Source organism: Daphnia carinata, chromosome 6 (genome assembly GCF_022539665.2).
Source record: "Daphnia carinata strain CSIRO-1 chromosome 6, CSIRO_AGI_Dcar_HiC_V3, whole genome shotgun sequence".
In the NCBI taxonomy this organism is placed as follows: domain Eukaryota; kingdom Metazoa; phylum Arthropoda; class Branchiopoda; order Diplostraca; family Daphniidae; genus Daphnia; species Daphnia carinata.
This window is the reverse complement of record NC_081336.1, coordinates 1223385-1241050: the sequence shown is the minus strand read 5'-3', so window position 1 is coordinate 1241050 and position 17666 is coordinate 1223385. Positions and strand designations below refer to the sequence as shown.

The following is a 17666-nucleotide window of genomic DNA, read 5'->3' as shown; positions in this document are numbered from 1 at the left end:
GATTATGTTGCGGCAAAACGTTGCACTAGGTCTTGAACAACTTCCTCCATGGCGAAGAAAACCGACGTTACCACCCTTTTCACTAAGATCAATTGTTTCCAGGTAGTGCTGATTAAACAGGGCTGGACCGCCTTTTCGAGCTTAACCAATGCTTCACGGTATAAATCTTTGTCTAGTATTTCCAATTCTAAAATTATGGAAAAAAACAGTTATTGACCCGGTTTGTTTGAAGCGTCCACGAAGTTGAAATAACAAGCATGCTTGTACCTTGAACAATGTAATTGTAATAATAGCACATAGCGCAGACGGATCCGTGTACGTTCCGAAGCTCATTCCGCTCATTCCACAGCGGTGTAACTTGGCCAGGAAGTTCGAGGAGAAGTCGGTCCCAGCTTTCGGACGCTTGGACTACTTGAAAGACAATTCTACAATACACAGAAAGAGGTAGAATTCGTTTATGTTAAATGACCACCAAAATTTTTTCCTATTTTTCGTATACCCATCAAGGTTACACTGAATCCAATCAGGGCGTTTGAAATGACGTCGCACGGCGAATTTATGGAGAGATGCGTTCATATTGAACGCTATTTCGACGTGAACTTTATCGATCCAATCTAAATGTTCTTTCTTAATAGCCTCACCCAGAAGCCGATGAGCTTGCTGACAACGTAAAAGAGCCTTCTCTCGATAGCTGGGGCTGCCTGCCCAACTTGCCATTTGGACCAACTTCAAACATTTTGAGAAGCAGAATATTTGTGTTAATTTTTGGAATTCACGCTTCAAGGTAATATTCAGTTATGAAGATTGTGATAGTTCTTACTTTAGCGATCTTGTCAAGGTAACCCCGAGCTCGTTGGGCGGACGTTCCCAACCGGGTCGAAAGGGTAGTTAACGTGGCATTGATTGGAGTGCTCCACGGGTCGCTGGCCGAGCTGATGCCGCAAGCCACTTTAGCCTCTCGAGAAGCTTTTTTGAGGAGCTGGCCCAATAGATTTAAAAAGTTACATAAATTCTTCGCGTTAATTAATGGAAAAATTCAAAGAGACTTGATTTGCTGTCGAATTGATAACGGCTGTGAAGAGTGGGCGGCGGTACAAATGTTTAAACGACATCAACACTTCGTAGATATTCCAGAGCGTACTGCACCGATGTACTGCCTCTTCAAAGTCGTGAACCAGATGAATCTCTAAAGCCCTTGTCTCATTTTGGTAACTAGATCAAAATTAGGTTTCTTCTTCTTTAATTAGAATAAAGCGCAACGGCAAATTTTTACCTATTATAGGCCTTGTACCATTCTTCCGGATTTAGGATGTCAAAGATGCTAGTGCGATGATGGCTGACGAGCTTAATAGCCAATTCAACGAAATTATCCTGAGCTATCGTTAGGCTAAGGCCAATATCACGTTCTCTTTCATTGCAAAATGTCACCGGTTTAATACCCTCACCATACCTAGGTAATTATAAAAGAATTATTTAGTTGAAATATTTTAATAAAAAAAAACTTGCCTTCCTAATTGTTCCAGGGATTCGCAAATATCAATGATGTGTCCTAAACGTAAATCCAGCGCGTGGAAGTTGGCCAAAACTATTTGATCGTTCAGCTCCATTTTTTGCCACTTCATGGTCTGTAATTTGGAACGTTTTTATTTTGCTATTTATAGAAGAAAAAAAATCTAAGATTGATTTGCGTCACTTGAAAGTAAGTGGCGACGCATCGCTGAAGAGTTCGACGACAAAACTTCTCCAAGTCTTCCACACATTCCCTTGGCCGTCCTTTAAGGAAAAGCTGATCGATGGCGACCGCCAACGCGTGTTGGCTGATTTTCGTCACTACCTCGTTACCGATGGTGAAGAGAAGCCTAGCAGCCGCATCGCTTTCCCTAAAAATACGATGAATGACCGCACGGTAACTAACAAAATAAAATTCTTCCCCCTTTTTTTTTCTTTCTATGTTGTGTCATATTCTTTTTTTTCATATGTCCAAAAGCGAGTCCTTTTTGCAGTGGTCGCCCGGGTGGACGAAGCCGAGTGGGCGAAATCAAAGAATGCGTAGGAGTCGGGAAATCCAATATCGCGCATATCGCGGAATAAGACACGAAGCAGACAACCAACAATACCCCAAAATGTATGGAAGGAAAAAAAAATGAAACCTGTTCTCATAGTTGGGTAGGTCTACGTGACGCACAATGATGATGATCCGATTGCACGCGTCTTGACCAATCCAAAGGTAATTATTTTTAAATAAATAAAAAGTAAAAATATTAGGTAGTTGGGGAAGATGCACGCTTGGTTTACCTTGATAAATAGCCGGTAAATCGATCAGTGGAGCTATATGTTGGCCTCTGATTGTTTCAGGAAGGATCTTGACTTTTTCAATTTCATCGACTGATCGACGTAAGCAAGTCAAATATCTGGCTGCCAATTTCGTCTGTTTCGATGCTTCCTTTTAGAATACTTCCCCTTTTAACTTGATAGCTAATTCAAAACAATATCTAATTCATACCTGTAGTTGATCAAGAAGGTTTTCCAGCTCGTCTCCGACTACCGAATTCGCTTCTTTGAGGATCGACAAAACACGCTGGTAGTCCGCTTTCATCAACTTGGTGCCGAGTTTCTTTAAAATTTCATCTTTAAATCATTGGAAATATTAAAAATGGCATACAACTTTAATATTTTTTTTTTTTTTCATTCAAATTATTCCGTAATCTAAAAATTTATATATTTTTTTTACATTTAAAAAGAAGGCTATTGATTTCGTCTTGAATGGTGGGATGGTTATTTTCAGCGCTGCATGTCGGATAGTAATCCCTGAGTTCCAGGGAGTACGTAACCACAGAAATCCACTGATGCCCCAACCCTTCGGAAAATGAATAGTATTTTTAACATTATCGAATCATTTCTTTGTTTTTCTTTAATTTATTAAAAACTGATATATGCCTTTATACTTTCCAGCTGTTCGATGTGGTCCTCGTCATCTAGTTCTGGAGGTTGAACAATAAGCGTTGGTTTGAGGAGAAGGCTGTCGCTTAAGCATCGGCCTTCGATTAGAAATTGTCGCAATTTCAACAGCGTGCCTTCCATCAAATGCTTCATTTCTACGAAGACATGCAAATCATGTATGGTAATTTTCATCATTTTTCGTGCATAGAATAATAACCTTTAAGTCGATTTTCAGACAAGTTGAGCGCGTGTCTCTCGAAATAGAAGACTACTTTGGTCAAGTGCCGAGGCAGATCCCTGATCCCACGAACCAAACAATTGTTGTAGATAGCCGTGTCGAATTGACCAGGCCGAATCAGTGGTTCGGCAACCCCGATTTTGATGAAGAAACACGTCGGAACGTTCGCACCGTGAATCGAACCGACCACTGTCCAATCAAAACGCAATCTATGGACGACGCTCTCCTCCTGCGACGAGCTGACAAAGAGCGCCACTTTATTTGGGTCGTTCAGGTAATCGATAACGTAGCGATCTTGTTGCTCACTCCAGCCGACTTCGACTTCATTGGAAGTATCCATCAAATGATGTTGGCATTGATCGCGGAAACGTTTCACCTAATAGAACGAATCAGAAATACGAGGTAAGTTATGTAGAACGTGACGTATAGACTTTTGGTAATTAAGGGGGGCTTCACACACTGACCAATTGGCGCAAATCACAGTCTTCTTCTTTGCGAATGATCTCCAGCAGAAGTTGGCCGTCTGGCTCTTCCTCGCTACCAGTATCGTCTTCTAGGAATCCCCTATCCTTCTCGTCCATTATTTCCCCTGATGGATGAGGTGGTTGATGTTGCACGACGACCAAACGAAGTCAAGGTGTAGCAAACGATTTTGCCTACCACTCTCCGTTCCACACTGTGTGTGTAATCTGCTTCCAGGTGTAAATATCTCGCAAAGTGCTTTTTAGGTCGCTGGTAGCAACAATAAAGCCCTAAGCCAATATCGTGCAAGTCCAGGATAATACGATCACTCGGTTGACTGGGTTCAATGCAACGTAGACACGCCCTGAAGTTACGCAGGTATAAAAACGAATACTTTCTTTCACAATTCACATATGTTTCCGAGTCATTGTAACTCCTTTTTGGACACTGAATGTATTGACTTCGAAAAGGGTTGACCGGACGAGCTATTCCACCACGGTTATAATCGGGATTCTAGACTTCGGGTTTTCAATAGGTTCGGTTGCTATAGGATACGATTGGTCGCGTCCCTCCTTTCTCCCCCCCACCTGGCCAAAGCGTCCATCGTTTGAAAGGGAAACGGAAGTTGCGGCGATGTTGCTCGTTCACGCGTGCAAGCTGATGTCGTTTGATGAAAATGAAAGAGAAAAAAAACAAGTTCGAAAAATGTTACTTGGGTAGAATTATGATGGCCAATGTTGCTATTTCGGTACCTATCAGTTGTGTCGTCAATGTTGCACGGGGCAACGTCTTCAAAGATACACACAGCGTATTATAGGCTTTGCTTTGCGCGAGACGCGTGATTCGGGACGAAGAAAGCCCCCCCCCCCCCCCCTTTTTCTTTTTTCCTTTTCAGGGAGGGTATGATGTCGAGTTGAAAGGTCGCACGAGTCAAACTAGTAAAAAGAAAAGCGTCTCCTGGCAAAGTGCTACGTGTAAAAAGTTTCTTCCTAAATAAGGGCTATATATATACGCACACCAAGGAGACTGATCAATGGAAACCTGGAGTACTTTTTTTTTTAATTTTTGAAGTTTGGTACTCTGTTGGCTAGACATGGCAAGTTTTTAATGCGTCAAAAATAGCATGCGTCAATCGCCGTTCAGGTGTTCTACATTTCAACCAAAGTTGTAGTCTATTCTCTTGGAATACGAGGCTGCGTGAATAATAGACCTTGTGCTCATGGGTAGAGGCTGTGCGTATCTGAAGGAAACGAGACAGGAAAGAAGCGAGAGGGAAAGGATTCATCTGGAAGAATGGTATCTCCCAGGTAGATATCGCCAATCTTGAAAACAAAGCAGTTCTTTTTTTTTTTTTTTCATTCATGCATTAATAGATACGAGACTACTAAGAATAGGGTGATGCTTCTTATGACGCACTGGTTTTTGACGTCAGAATACGGTAACGTATGTAACATGTTGCTTTTTCCAGATTCCGTTCAAGTGGAGTGAATAGGAAGAATATATACTGTCGTAGTCTGCAATAGTGAATGCGAAGACGTATGCTGTGTTTTCGCGTGTGTACCTCTTACATACTTAATCCACCTACAGTCTACATTATTTTGTCTTGTAATTGTCTAGCCATTAAAGGATTCCTACTGGTCATTGATTTTGTGCTTGAAACTTTCCTGTCCTGAAGATTTTTAGGCAAAGGATGGTTGCGGTAATGGAACATGCCTTTTGAAGTGTCAGTGCATTACCCGGTCAATACGGGGGAAGTCAAAGGCTCGAGCATTACGTCCATTAACATTTAATTGCACCATTCTGTACATGTTACAGTCCAGAGTTGATAAGCTGGAATTAGGTGAACAGGTATTCGTAACAATTTAACTGCATTGCTTTGCTTTCTAGTTAAAAATTAAATTTTAATAGCATTTACGTTTTAAAAATAATAAAATGACAATGCTGTATTGTTTAGCAGACGAAATTGGTGTGTTTTGGTCTCTCGAAGAACGAGAGTGTTTCACATCACTTCAGTTCCAACAAAAAAAGTGCTTCATTTATTAATTTTACATGGCCATTAATATTTAGCCTTTCAACGGAAGAATAAATTTTCCAAAATGTCTGCACTGCCAGTGGCCAAGTTAGCTGCGCTGGTTGTCAAGCAACTAGCCAAACCACTTGCCAATCTAGCCAAAGAGAAAGCAAAAGAATCCTACTTTTTCAGGACGTACATCTGTATGCCCCCTGCACAGTGTAATTCAAATATTATTTTCTAAAATAGACAAATTTAAATCATTATTTTGCAGCAAGCAAAACAATAGGGGATGTTAATTTATTTGACAATGCAAAGTTCTGACTTAGAATGGGATAGTGATAAATGTTTCTCCATTTCAATGAGTTTAATATGCTCTTTGTCCTTCTTTCGTTCCTGCTGTCAGTTTATCACAGATGTGAGGTGAAACTTAAGATGTGGGCAATGAACTTGGGGAAAGCTGTCGAAATCCCAAAGTTGAATGAAGCAATGGCCATTGAATTGGGTGGAACTCTGTTGGGAGAAGGCATTATCTTCATCACTGGTGCAGTCCTTGTTACTGCAGAAGTCGTTCGACGAAATAAAAAGGATACTGCCATCGAACAAGCCCGTCGTAACGAAATGGAATCTATATTGGACCGGCTACGAGATATGGAAATCGAAAGCAGCCGACAGGACGCACAACTACGTGAGATCAACAGGCTATGCTTGGCTCTCCAAAGCAGCATAGCTGTATCTCAATCGCAAGAGTCTGCTGGCAACAAAGCAAAGGTAGAGGCTGCATGTAGTGAGAATAATGCCTCATCGTCTCCACTTTTCAGCAGTAATTCAGCTGTTCCTGTTGCATTAGAATCCTGGTCTGCAGCAACAGGAAACCAGTACGTCGGATCCAGCCGGGGGATCGTCGAGCAAGCCATAGCGTTGATTATTAAAAGTTAAACTGTGAAACAGAACTCAGTTTCTGTTTTTGAAATCATTTGTATCTCTTGGCGAGCATCTAAAAAAAAAAACCAAGTTGTAAAATGTACCATAGTGCGAAGTGTGAAAAAGAATACAGAATAATTTAAAATTATTGGCGTTTGTTTCAACTGGAAATCTCGCAACAGTGTACAGCACTAGCGCCAAGAATCCATTTTATGGTTCACGTGATTAAGAACAGATTTGCATAATAATGGTTTTCCAATTTCAGTTCCTTGTTAGATTCGAGTGCGACAACAACTCACCTGAAAAACGGTAACGTATAATACTGAAATCATAAATTTATGTGTTACGAAATTCGTGTTCGTTTCTTTCAGAATCGTCATATTGCCATGTTTATTTTTATAAATTTCCTATTTGTTCTCTGTATTAAGGAGTTGAAAAGTAGTGTGTTCACATATTAGAGAACTCTTGGGAATAAAATGGAGCAGCATTAGCAGCCATAACCTGGTTCTGTTCCAGGGTCAGACACATGACATTGATTTTCACATTTTGGGTGTGAAATGTAAGTTTAAACTGGGTTGCAAGATTCAGTATTTTTCAGCCTGATTTTGAGCTGGAAGGAATAATCTCCTTTCAAGATGTCTTTTGATAAATGTAGAGCTGATACTTGTGCAACAGTGCTCATGCAATCGGGGTCAACAGATAAAATTGCTAGCAAGTGTTTCACTTGAAATTGTTTAAATATGCAGCGGTTCAGCTGAATGTCAGCTATCACTTTATCATAAAATTACACAAATCATGTGGCAAAGAATTCTGAAACATTTTAACTGGATTTTGTGTTTTCTACAGGGTTTATGTTGGCTGCTGCCGGTACATGCAGCTTGGCACCTGAGAAACCAAGTGTTTTTTCATCCATAGGTTATTTCAGCCAATATGTCATGGGGTATAACTGAGCAGGACAAATCATCAGGTAAAAATAGACTGTTTCCCATTCCAAGAAAATTTTTCTAGTTTGTGTAATGCTAAATTTAGTAAATCTTAAACAGTGCATAACCCAAGGAGATGGGATATATCAAGCCAGTGCTGCAACTCTGGTAACCTTTGGTAACTATAAAGTAAAAGTAGTTTCAAATTAGTGATTTCCCTGGCATTTTTTGGCTCACGCGTCATCGTGACAATTGGAAATCACGAGACGCCATTGTTCATCTATGACGTAAATCATTTTACGAGTTTACATTGTGAATCGTTTTTCAAATTTGCTCTGTTATAGGTAACGAAAAATTACGTAACCTGAAGCAATTCCTGCCAGAAATTGCTTTGCTCTCTTTTACGTCGTCAGCAACGTAAAAAAAAAAAAAAAAAAGAGAAACGAACAAAAAAAAAATAATGAGACAAAGAAAACAACCAAGAGAACAAAAAGGAAAAAAAAAAGGGAGCTGTTTAAATTTGCCGACTTTGAAAATGAAATCCCCGACGTTTTTCAGGAATCGCGTCAGCGTCTCATTTACAAGTCATCCAATGGACGTCATCCAGCCACGGGTTTCCCCTTTGGACTTGGGAACTCGCAGATACAAATCCTCGAGTGTTCCCCATGTGCAAAAAGGAATGAATGATGAATGGATCTGAAATTACGTATTCCGCCTCGTTCTCTTTTCACTATATCCTCGCGCCTTCTTTAGTCTCACCCACTCGACCGCGCCCGTCTCTCTGTACTATACTCACTGGGTATGCCATCGTCTATTTCTATTTTGATGTTTTGTAACTCGTTCAATTTTCATATTTTTCTTCACGATAATGGTTCATTTTTTTAGGTCTGTTTAATCATCATCATTGCTTCTATATGGATCATGGCGACTTAATGTAGGACGACAGACACAAAACACTTTTGGCAATCCACTTGCATTCAGCAGAAAACGTCGCAACAATATCAGTTTGTTGGCTTTCAATGTCGAAATGACGTAAACGTTTTGTTTCATCTTTTCCATCTGTTTTTTCTTTTTCTTTTAAAAATTTCTACAATTTTCTTCAGGCTACACAAGAAATGACGCGGTGGAAGTGGGCGGAGCTATCGCGACGATCCAGCCGACTTCCCTTACCCCTCGACTCTCTTCCAACTCGCTCCTGTTTCTCTTCTCCCCACTCTGGTTTATAAAGGAGAGAATGCAACCGGTGCCCGCACACACTGCTCCCGTCAGTCGTCCATCGCTCAACAGCTATTGCTCTCTCTCTCTCTCTCTCTTTTTTGGAACATCTTTTAATTTTTTGTCTTCCCAGTGTCCAAAACGTCCGTACCGGCCACAGTCTCTTCCGAATTGTTCAATTTCTGCAATTCTACGCAACTCCAGAGGAGGAAAGGCCCAGGAAGCTAATGGATCATCCGACATTATCACAGCAGCATTTGCTCCGCATTTGGATGATCCGAATCCATTTGGTATCTTCCATAGCGACCCTTTGCGACTGATTGCACAGTTTTAGGCGGTGAGTACGAACCTTTACGTTTATCTGTTTGGATAGGGGGACATGTAACCATGTCGAAGAGATCTAAAGGATATCCACTAGATCGATGGCCCAACAATTTTGTTAAGCTTGAACGAATGGAAAAGCAATCCGAGGCTCGAAAATCGTATCAGTTCTACTAGACATCATTCGATATGCCCGTTGCATCCCAGTGATTCGTTCATCCCCAGTTGACTCTAATTAAACCTGAGGGATTGAGCATCTTTTTTTTCAATTTCATTTGATGTATTACCACTACCTTTTTTTTTTTTTTTTTTTTGCTCTCCCCCTACCGGTTAGGATCATCTGTCTCGAAACTGTACAGTGCCAGAAAACGTGAAAGAGACTAGAAGAGCTTGAAACGAATTAGAAGAAACTCGTAGCCCGAAAAAGAGAATGAAATTCGAAACACATAAAGTGAGTCCAATCCGTCATTGGAAAATCAATTCGATTCACAACGATGGAGAAAAGAAGGATGCAATATCTTTTTCTCGTGTGTCTTCTCTGTGCGTACATCCATCGTCGGGTCCATTTTGGTGCCACTGTGCCAACGTCAGGGGTGGTCTGAGACGACGCGAGAACGGGGTGGGGCTGGGCCGTAGCTACTGGGGTTGAGCTGCAGCAAGGAGCAGTCCCGTCGTCTCTACGCTTCCTTTTCATACTAGGATCGATATTAGTCGGTGCAGAGACTATCTACTTGCTCGGAAGGAACCGGGGTAGGGGGGGGGGAGTAATAGAACTCGAATCCTTGACGTACACGATGAGAGTATCCAGCGTGAAGTAGTAGAGGCTAGCCCGTGAGCAGCAGGTTGGCGTTTGATAGACGGAGGGGGGGGGGTATGAAAAAAAAAAAGCTTGCCGACTGTCAGCCACCTGTTGCTCAGACTTTGCCATCTATTCTCATGTTAAGGGGCCTCTATCTTTCACGTCTTTGTTTTTGCGTGTGTTGGATGCAACACATCGATGACAGCAACGTTGTTGTTTTTTTTGTTTGTTTTTTTTTATGGCTGAATGAGTTTCAGCTTCGGAGAGTATATGATGCTTTGACTTCGTGTGTTGTTCCATCTTTGTGTTTCTTCTTCCTTTTTATTTATTTATTTTTTGCACCCCCTTCCCCTATAGATCCTTGTGTTTCCTCCAACTTCCGCTCGTCTCTTGGCCCTTCTTGCGAGTCTCTCTGCTGACGTCAGCTTTATACCTTTGCGTTGCCATGGCAACTTCAACCTAACCTCTCTGATCGATTCTTCCTTCCTCATCTCATCCGCTTTTTTTTTTTTTTTTTCTTACCCTCCTCTACCTCTTTTTCTTGGATCCTTTTTTTTTTGTTGTTGTTGTTTTTTATTTTCACCTTCCATATCTTTTTTAGACACATGAAAAAAAAAAAAAGCCAACCAAAAGACTCGACCTCGTCTCTCGCCATTACCTGGGCTTTTAGTGATGGCACATCGTAGGGGGGGAGCCAATGTAAACAAAAAATATTTTTTCCTTTTTTTTTTTTTTTTTTCCAAAACAAACGAGCAGCTCTTTCAGTTCGATGGGTCCTTCTGGTTTGTGTTTGCCATGAAAACAGTGCGTTATAGAGAGACGTCCTCTTTTTGTCTTTTTTCAACATCTTTCAGCGATGGATCTTTTTTCGAGGTGCAGCAGCAGCAGCAGCGGCTGCTACTAAACGCTAAATTGAAAGTCAATATGATTAGGCCGGGCCAGGCCAACAGCCTGAGGGCTCTATATTTACAGAAGACAATTTTTTTTTTTTTTTGAAAGCGTTCCGGAACCAATCGTTACACACATGGAACACACCAGTCAACCGTGTTTGGTTTCTATGGATTTTTTTTTTTTTTTTTTTACGTATGTTTCTCCATTGTTTCGTTTAGTCTTGATCGATGGTGATCGTCTCCCGACAGAGAAACAGTCAGAAAAGCTGAATGAGAGAGTATGGCCTCCTCCCGTTTGTTTAACAAGGCGCCTGCGCTAACAGAGGAAACTTCCGTTTGCCCCCCCCCCCCCCCCCCCCCCCATCGCTGCTCTTGTGGATGAGAGAGAAAAGAAAAGACACACTTTACACGAGTGTGTATGATTCACCTGTTGAACTGGTATTTGTTTTCTTCGATTCGATTTTTCTTTTTGTTTTTTTGTTTTTTTGAATATCAAATTCGATTAATGAAAAGAAAGTGAGCGTTTGAAAATGTGGGACGTTCGCAATTGTGATTGGGATATCGGAATGAAATTTTGAATTGTCCAGCGATAGGACAAAGAAAAAAACAAAAATGAGATGTCAGCAGGAGAGGAGGACAACGAAAAGATGAGAGGATCGGTGAATCGAGGGTTTTTGGGTTGGATGTGTGCGGTATTGATTCGGGTGGCGCAACACCTGTAGCTCCAAAGTTGAATAGAAAGAGACGAGGAAAACAGGAAAACGAACGTGGGGGATAACGGAGGGAAATGAATGAAAACACGGATGAGGCAAAAAAAAAAAAAAAAAAAAGAAAACCCCGATAGCACTTGGGCAACAAGCAGTTCAGCGCAAGCGTCCGCACAAGCGCAGTTGGCAAATTAGAATTTATTTGTATTTATTTATTTATTTATTTATTTTTTTTTTGAACTTGTTGTTTTTTTATTTTTTTATTTATTTATTTATTTTTTAGGTTCATTATTTGCTGGGAATAATCGCAGCTCGTTTCAGTTTACTATTCCTGGACAACTTAGATGTCATTTTAAAAAAATAATACGGTTCGCCTATTCGTTTGGATATTTTTCAACATCAAAAGAATGTGCGTAACTTTGAACATTTTCATATTGCAGGCAAAATCAATTTTCAATCCATTGGATTTTGACTTCGATTAAAAAGAGAGAGAGAGAGAGAGAAATTGTGTGTTACCAGTTGCTTCCGCAACGTCCAGTTCAACAAGGAGCCCCCGCCGCCGTAGTGTTTCGAAAATAAATTGAACCGGATGACCTTGTGAGAAATCTTTGGAAACAAAAAAGCAGAACATTAACATTTCTTTGCCTCAGTGAGAGTGTGTGAATCGAGCGAGCTCTTCCAGTGTGTTTCCTCTTTGGCCTACACTCGCCAGTCGTGTGCCCTTCAGCCATGTCTTCGCAGGTGGTCTGCTTTGTCTGCAATCTGCCCATCTTGACCCACCAGGTAAATCAAAATGTTTTGAATCAAATAGAACTAATCAAGCAAAAAAGAAAACGTGTCCCATTCCTTTTTGGCCGGCCATGTTGGACTCGATGACCCACCCGAGTCTCCCTTTATTTGATTTGATTGATTTATTTTTTTTTATTTTTTTTTTTTATAGACAATGGGGAAGTAGGAGTTTTTGTATTGACCATGTTGAGTTGCATTGTTTTGTCTTTCCTTTGCCCCGATCACAGGTGGGACTCGTGTGGCAAGGCGGAAACGGTATTGACGAGCTCGTCCGTGACTTTGAAGGACCCAATGCTCTCACAGCGCTTCGTACCAGGCTCGGCCGGCGCGACTCTGCTACCCAATTCAGAGCCGTCAGCCCGCCAAGGTATATATATAAAAAAAAAAAAAAAAAAAAACTCTTTTCGATTTATTTCTTTCATTTTTATTTTTTTTATTTTTTTTTATAATTTTCTTATTAGATTGTTTTGTGATTTCAAAGCTTTTTTGGGGGGCATTAGGAAAGTCAATAGACGTGACGTCATTGCTTTTGAATAGGACAAGGGAGTAGGTGGTCCTTAGGAAAAAAATAGCAAGAGAAGCAGTTTGAATCGTGAAATGGCCGTTTTTTTTTTTTTTTGTTAGCTGGGCTTCTATTTTTGTCCCTTTTGAAAAAGATAAAAATTTTCATGATGCGGGGGTGTAGGTGGAACTATTATTTCGCCAGCAATGTGTGTGTGTGGGGGGGGGAGTCAATTAGCAGTCACGTACACTCTGCATGTCGTGACGTTGGAACGAAAAAAAAAAAAAGAAAAAGAAAAATCAGTTAGTTAACGTAAGTTGCACTTGAATTCTACTGTTGATTCAAACTCTGTGGGTCAATAACTGTTGGGCGTTGTAGCAGACGAATTTCGTTTTTTAAAACTTTTTTATTTAAAAAAAACAAAACATATTTGTATCCACAGGTCCCTTTTTTAAATTTGTGTGTCAATGGCTATACGAAATAAGGAAAAAAAACAAAAAACAAAACAAGATGGAAGTCCATAAATATTTTGCCTGCAGGCCAGAGCAACTGACGTAATTTTGTGTGTGTAAATGACGTTTGCTATCAATCTTAAAAGCCGGGTGAATGGGATCAATCAGATTTTTCTTTTCTCTTCCGGCCATCCTACTCCCCCCCCCCCCCCGCCCCCAGTTGTGTAGTAGCAAATCTAATAATGTATGTCGTAGCTTTTCATCCAACATGCGTGGAGTGAGTGCAACTGTGTGTCCTCCATGACTTGCGATGATTTGTTGAAAATGTCATTCACATTTTGAGATGTTATTCGACTATCGATAATTAAGCATCGACCTTTCCCCCCTCTTTTCTTATCCATGTGCTTCTCTTCCATCGTAACACGAACGCTCCCCTCATTAGACTCTCCTAAAAAAAAAAAAAAAAAAAAACGACGTTTCATTCAATCATCGACTAATTTCACCTTCTTTTCATTTTAAAAAAAAAAAAAAGGGGGGGGGGGGGGGGGGATGTGAATGTGGACCCGTTGTCGATCGATTCAATAATTTTGTACATTATCGATGATTCTTTTGAAAGTTTTAATGAATTTCTGTTTATCTTTTGTGAATTTATTGAAATCGATTTTCAGGACGGTACGCGAAACTTCACCGCCTGGAACGACGGGCAGCGGACGTGATGGCAATCGGAGACGGTCATCTCTTGCCCAGATTACGGACTTGTTATGGGGCACCAAGGACAAGTCCAATTCGAGCCATCACAACAACACGTCGGTTGCATCATCCACCCAAGGTGATTGGCCACGCCCTCTTTTTTTTTTTTTTTTTTTTAAAGCTGAAATAATTTTCTATTTCTCTTTTTTTTTTTTTTTAACGGGGGAGAGCAAACTGTGCCGACCTTCTTTTGTTTTCCCTCAAAAAAAAAAAAAAAATAAAAATAATAATGATCGATAATAGCAAGTCGGATGAGACGGACATTTTTCGAAAGAAACGGAAGGAACATCAAAAAAAAAAAAAAAAAAAAAAAAAAAGGATTGTGTTTTTATGATTTTCAGTGCAGCCCTTTTGTAATGTTTATCAAGAGAGCTGCAGCCATTCGCTCCGTTGTTCGCCACCACCTTCTCTCTCTCCTCCGCCAAAAAAGACTCGCTCAATAATCTCACTGCCGTGCAGCGGCGCATGCACCCCCCGCCCGGCCACGGCCCCTCGGTCTCTCTCTCAAAACCCCCAAAAACATCCCGTTCAATTTTTTTTTTTTTTTTTGTGTGTGTACAATGACCGAAGAGTGGGGGAAAAACAAATTAACATATTTATTTTATCTTTGTTTTGTTTTGTTTTGTTTTGTTTTTCTAAAATGAAAGAAAAGTAAAAAAAAAATTTAAATTGATTGAATTTTTCTTGTAAAAACAGGTGGGCCAGCGACGGGCAATAACACGTCGAGATCGAGAGCCGCCACGGGCCGTCGCGAATCACTGGTGGATATGGCTTTCGGCAACTTGCCGTGGATCCGGCGCCAATCATCGACGACTAGCGGTCCGTCGTCGAGCGCCGCCGCCAATTCTGCCGCCATGGACGGCGACAAGTTGCGCAAACGGCGAGAATCGATGACGGCAGCCTTTCCCAAGCGATCGGTATATTTACATTTTACAAACAAATTTCCAAAAAAAAAAAAAAAAAAAAAAAAAAAAGAAAACAATTTAAATTGAAAATGGCAACACGGCGGGAAAGAACTTGAGGCCCAAAAATGGCCATTTGGCCGGAATGAATGACGGAATGTTATTGATTGATCTCAAAATTTGGTTTGATGAACTCGGGAAAGAGTTTTTCTTTTAAATGTGTGTCCTATCATTTCATCGTTCTTTTTTTTTTTTTTTTTCTTTCTTATTACCGTCGTCTTTTTTTTTTTTGCTCTTTGGCTGTGAGGGCTGCGGTGGCAAATGTTATCAGCATCATCCGGAACATTCGTCACCTTTAGCCCATTCCCTCCCCCCCCCCTCCCCCCCTGGAGAAGACGTCAAAACGGTGCCAAAGGCTATACGTGTCTAATAACGGGGCTGGATAGCATTCGTTGACGTATCGAACCGTAACACACTCGAACAAGTCTAAAACTACCTCTCCCCTTTCCTTTCCTTCGTTCTCTCTCTCTCTGTCTCTGTGTGTGTGTATATATATATATATACATCTGCTCCGGATGGATGGATGGCTGGGGCTCATAAACACATTATTCAGGCTTGACGGGCACTCGATTTCCACGATTCAATCATCTTCCTTTCTTTTTTTTTTTTTCTTTTTTGAATTTCCTTTTGCCAAACTTTAAATTTCGCGCCCTTTTTTTTGTTTTTAAAGTTTAAATATTTGATTATTATTTTGTAGGGAGGAAGGAGGGATTCAGGTGTTGGGTCCGGCGGTTCCGTGTCTGGAAGTTCGGTCGGTTTGGACATCAGCAAATTCCAGTTTTTACTGTCGAGACGAGATCGCGACAGTTCATTACCAACTCCGGCCATTAGCCGGACGAATAGCTCAGCGGTACTTTTTTTTTTTTTTTTTTTTTTTTTTTTTTACATTTAAATTTTTTTTTATTGAATAACAATAGGAATCGATCCTACGCGTCCTATCATCAAATCCAGCAACGTACAGTCCCCCCCCCCCCTAAGAGAAACAATGGCTCCCAAATAGTTTGCACAAACCATAGAATTTTTTCCTTTTTTTTTTTTTTTTTTTGCAAATTGATCAAAAGATGGAAAACTACAAACTTAAAATCGATGGAATCAGAAGCGTCGCTCTTCTCTTTTACGTAGGCGTTTATTTCAAAGGAAAACAGGGGGTGGCATGATGACGCACACACGATCCCAACGGTTACGTGTACTACTATACTCACACACATCAAAGTGCAAACTTAATCTAGTAACAGCAGATCAAAAGTCTTTAGTTTGCTCTCCTCCCCCCCATTTCTTTTGCGCTTTTGCGGGGATGCGAAATGCAGCACCTATTGATTCCCGATGTTTTTTTTTTTTTTTTTTTTTTTGTATTGATATTCATTTTTGTGTGTGGATTTGCAGGGCATTCAGAGGCAGTCGGTGGACGGGAACGTGCCCACACAAACGGTGGAACTGAGCCAAGCGCTCAGGGAGAGATTGAAAGAGCGACACGACTCTATTGGCTTCCTATCGCGACGTCGCTGTTCGGGCATATCGCCGCTGGCCAGGAACAGCGCCGCATCGACGAGGCCAGGTGCGAGCACCTCTCAACATTCGTCGGCCGGGTGCGGGGCTGCCACGTCGACCGTGGCTACGTCGCCCAGCGGATTGGGCCTGGCGCCCGCCAGCCCGACCTTCCCTTGCACGTCGGCCGGGTCGGCCGGGTCGGCGTCTTCTGCGTCCAATTTTTACGGCGCAAGGCAAGGCCATGGATCGCCTTCGTCGCCCCGACAGCTCAGCCCCGTTCAGGGCTCGTTACCCACCTCGCCCCGGTGCCAACTCGTCACGACGTCGACGGCCAATTGCGGCACGTCGCCCGATCACAGCCTGTGCCCCATCTTCAGCGCCACCAGCATCCCGCCCAGCCCGGAAGGCCGCAGCACGAGCCCGTTCGGCGGATCGATGGTTGGCGGCAGCGGCAGTGGCAACAACAACAACAACAACAACAATCATTGCGGCCCGTCTTCGTGCGCCGTTGTCGTCGCACCGGACGAGTTCGTCAAACCGATTCTGCTGACGAGCGCACCGTCGACGGAGAGCACGACGTCCATCAACGCTCCCGTCGTGTCTGCCACGCCCGTCGTTGTCGAATTGGCAACGCTGGGCGTCAGTCGGCACCGCCGACGATCCAGGCCGTCCGTTTCGCCCGAACGTCCCTGTTGCAGCAGTCCGTCTGCGTCGGGCCGCTTACCACGTCTGCGGAGACAGTCGACCACCTTAGACGAAGGTATTTTTTTTTTTTTTTTTTTCCCGCCTTCTCTCTTCTTCCGGATGTTTGGTGAACGATCGATGATTTTTCGTGCGTGAAAAATGGCGTGGAAAGAGTAGCAAGTAGCATCCCCCTCCCGGAAGCTATTAGCACTTTAGAAGGTCAGAATAAAGAGTGTTGCTCTACTTGTAATTTAACAGGAGAGAAAGGTGGAGGGGTAGGAGAGAGGAGCGGAGTAAAGGACAAGTGGAGTGGGATTGGCTCTCTTGTGTTCGTGTTTCTTTTTTTTTTTTGTTTTCGAGTGATTGTACTCGCAGAGTTGCACCCCCCGTTGAGTGTACACTCGCCCACGTGAAACCCAAAAGGGGAAGGGAGGTCTTCAGAAAGAAAACAAATGACTGACGAGCAGCGCTTGGCGGCTTCCTCCACGAATAAGTGTCGAGTGTCCAGGATGCGACGTGCCAAGAGCCTACAAGATCGACCGCTAGATGGCTCTGTCTTGATGCTTCGTCGAATCCCTCCAGTTGTCCCCGTTCCTGTTAGGGAAATCT

The 17666-nt window shown here is 42.1% G+C and overlaps 3 protein-coding genes across 4 annotated transcripts in view; 2 read left to right on the top strand and 1 right to left on the bottom strand.

The window, feature by feature from the left end:
* Positions 1–17666, top strand: part of LOC130689444 (uncharacterized) — a 45006-nt gene that overhangs the window by 14493 nt on the left and 12847 nt on the right. The window contains exons 2-7 of the mRNA XM_059495953.1: positions 12143–12213; positions 12447–12586; positions 13842–14002; positions 14620–14840; positions 15583–15735; positions 16269–17133. Of these exons, the coding sequence (XP_059351936.1) occupies positions 12160–12213; positions 12447–12586; positions 13842–14002; positions 14620–14840; positions 15583–15735; positions 16269–17133 (1594 nt within the window). The 5' untranslated portion in view covers positions 12143–12159. The remainder of the gene's footprint in view (positions 1–12142; positions 12214–12446; positions 12587–13841; positions 14003–14619; positions 14841–15582; positions 15736–16268; positions 17134–17666) is intronic.
* Positions 3–3835, bottom strand: LOC130689450 (uncharacterized). The gene is made up of 15 exons (XM_057512406.2): positions 3643–3835; positions 3158–3554; positions 2946–3095; positions 2732–2857; positions 2504–2628; positions 2296–2443; positions 2151–2211; positions 1694–1880; positions 1507–1625; positions 1274–1450; positions 1047–1212; positions 821–979; positions 500–726; positions 268–425; positions 3–187 (listed from the first exon to the last, which is right to left on the bottom strand). The coding sequence occupies exons 1-15, from the start codon at positions 3757–3759 to the stop codon at positions 3–5; spliced, it is 2502 nt and encodes an 833-aa protein (XP_057368389.1). The 5' UTR covers positions 3760–3835.
* Positions 5610–6723, top strand: LOC130689441 (putative OPA3-like protein CG13603). Of its 2 annotated transcripts, XM_057512397.2 has the most exons (3): positions 5612–5872; positions 6058–6422; positions 6502–6723. In XM_057512397.2, exons 1-3 carry the CDS (start codon positions 5737–5739, stop codon positions 6568–6570), a joined length of 570 nt encoding a protein of 189 aa, XP_057368380.1. In that variant the 5' UTR covers positions 5612–5736; the 3' UTR covers positions 6571–6723. The 2 variants fall into 2 exon arrangements, with proteins under 2 accessions (XP_057368379.1, XP_057368380.1); XM_057512396.2 differs by having other exon boundaries at positions 5610–5872; positions 6058–6723.

What these genes read in the sequence shown, in the direction of transcription:
- LOC130689450 (XM_057512406.2), bottom strand. Translation starts at nt 3,759, where the DNA reads ATGGACGAGAAGGATAGGGGATTCCTAGAAGACGATACTGGTAGCGAG. An exon ending in CAATAGCCTTCTTTTTAAAT is followed by an intron (nt 2,629 to 2,731) that starts GTAAAAAAAATA and finishes AATGATTTAAAG; the next exon opens with ATGAAATTTTAAAGAAACTC. An exon ending in TCAATTCGACAGCAAATCAA is followed by an intron (nt 980 to 1,046) that starts GTCTCTTTGAAT and finishes CTATTGGGCCAG; the next exon opens with CTCCTCAAAAAAGCTTCTCG.
- LOC130689441 (XM_057512396.2), top strand. Translation starts at nt 5,737, where the DNA reads ATGTCTGCACTGCCAGTGGCCAAGTTAGCTGCGCTGGTTGTCAAGCAA. An exon ending in CTGTATGCCCCCTGCACAGT is followed by an intron (nt 5,873 to 6,057) that starts GTAATTCAAATA and finishes TCCTGCTGTCAG; the next exon opens with TTTATCACAGATGTGAGGTG.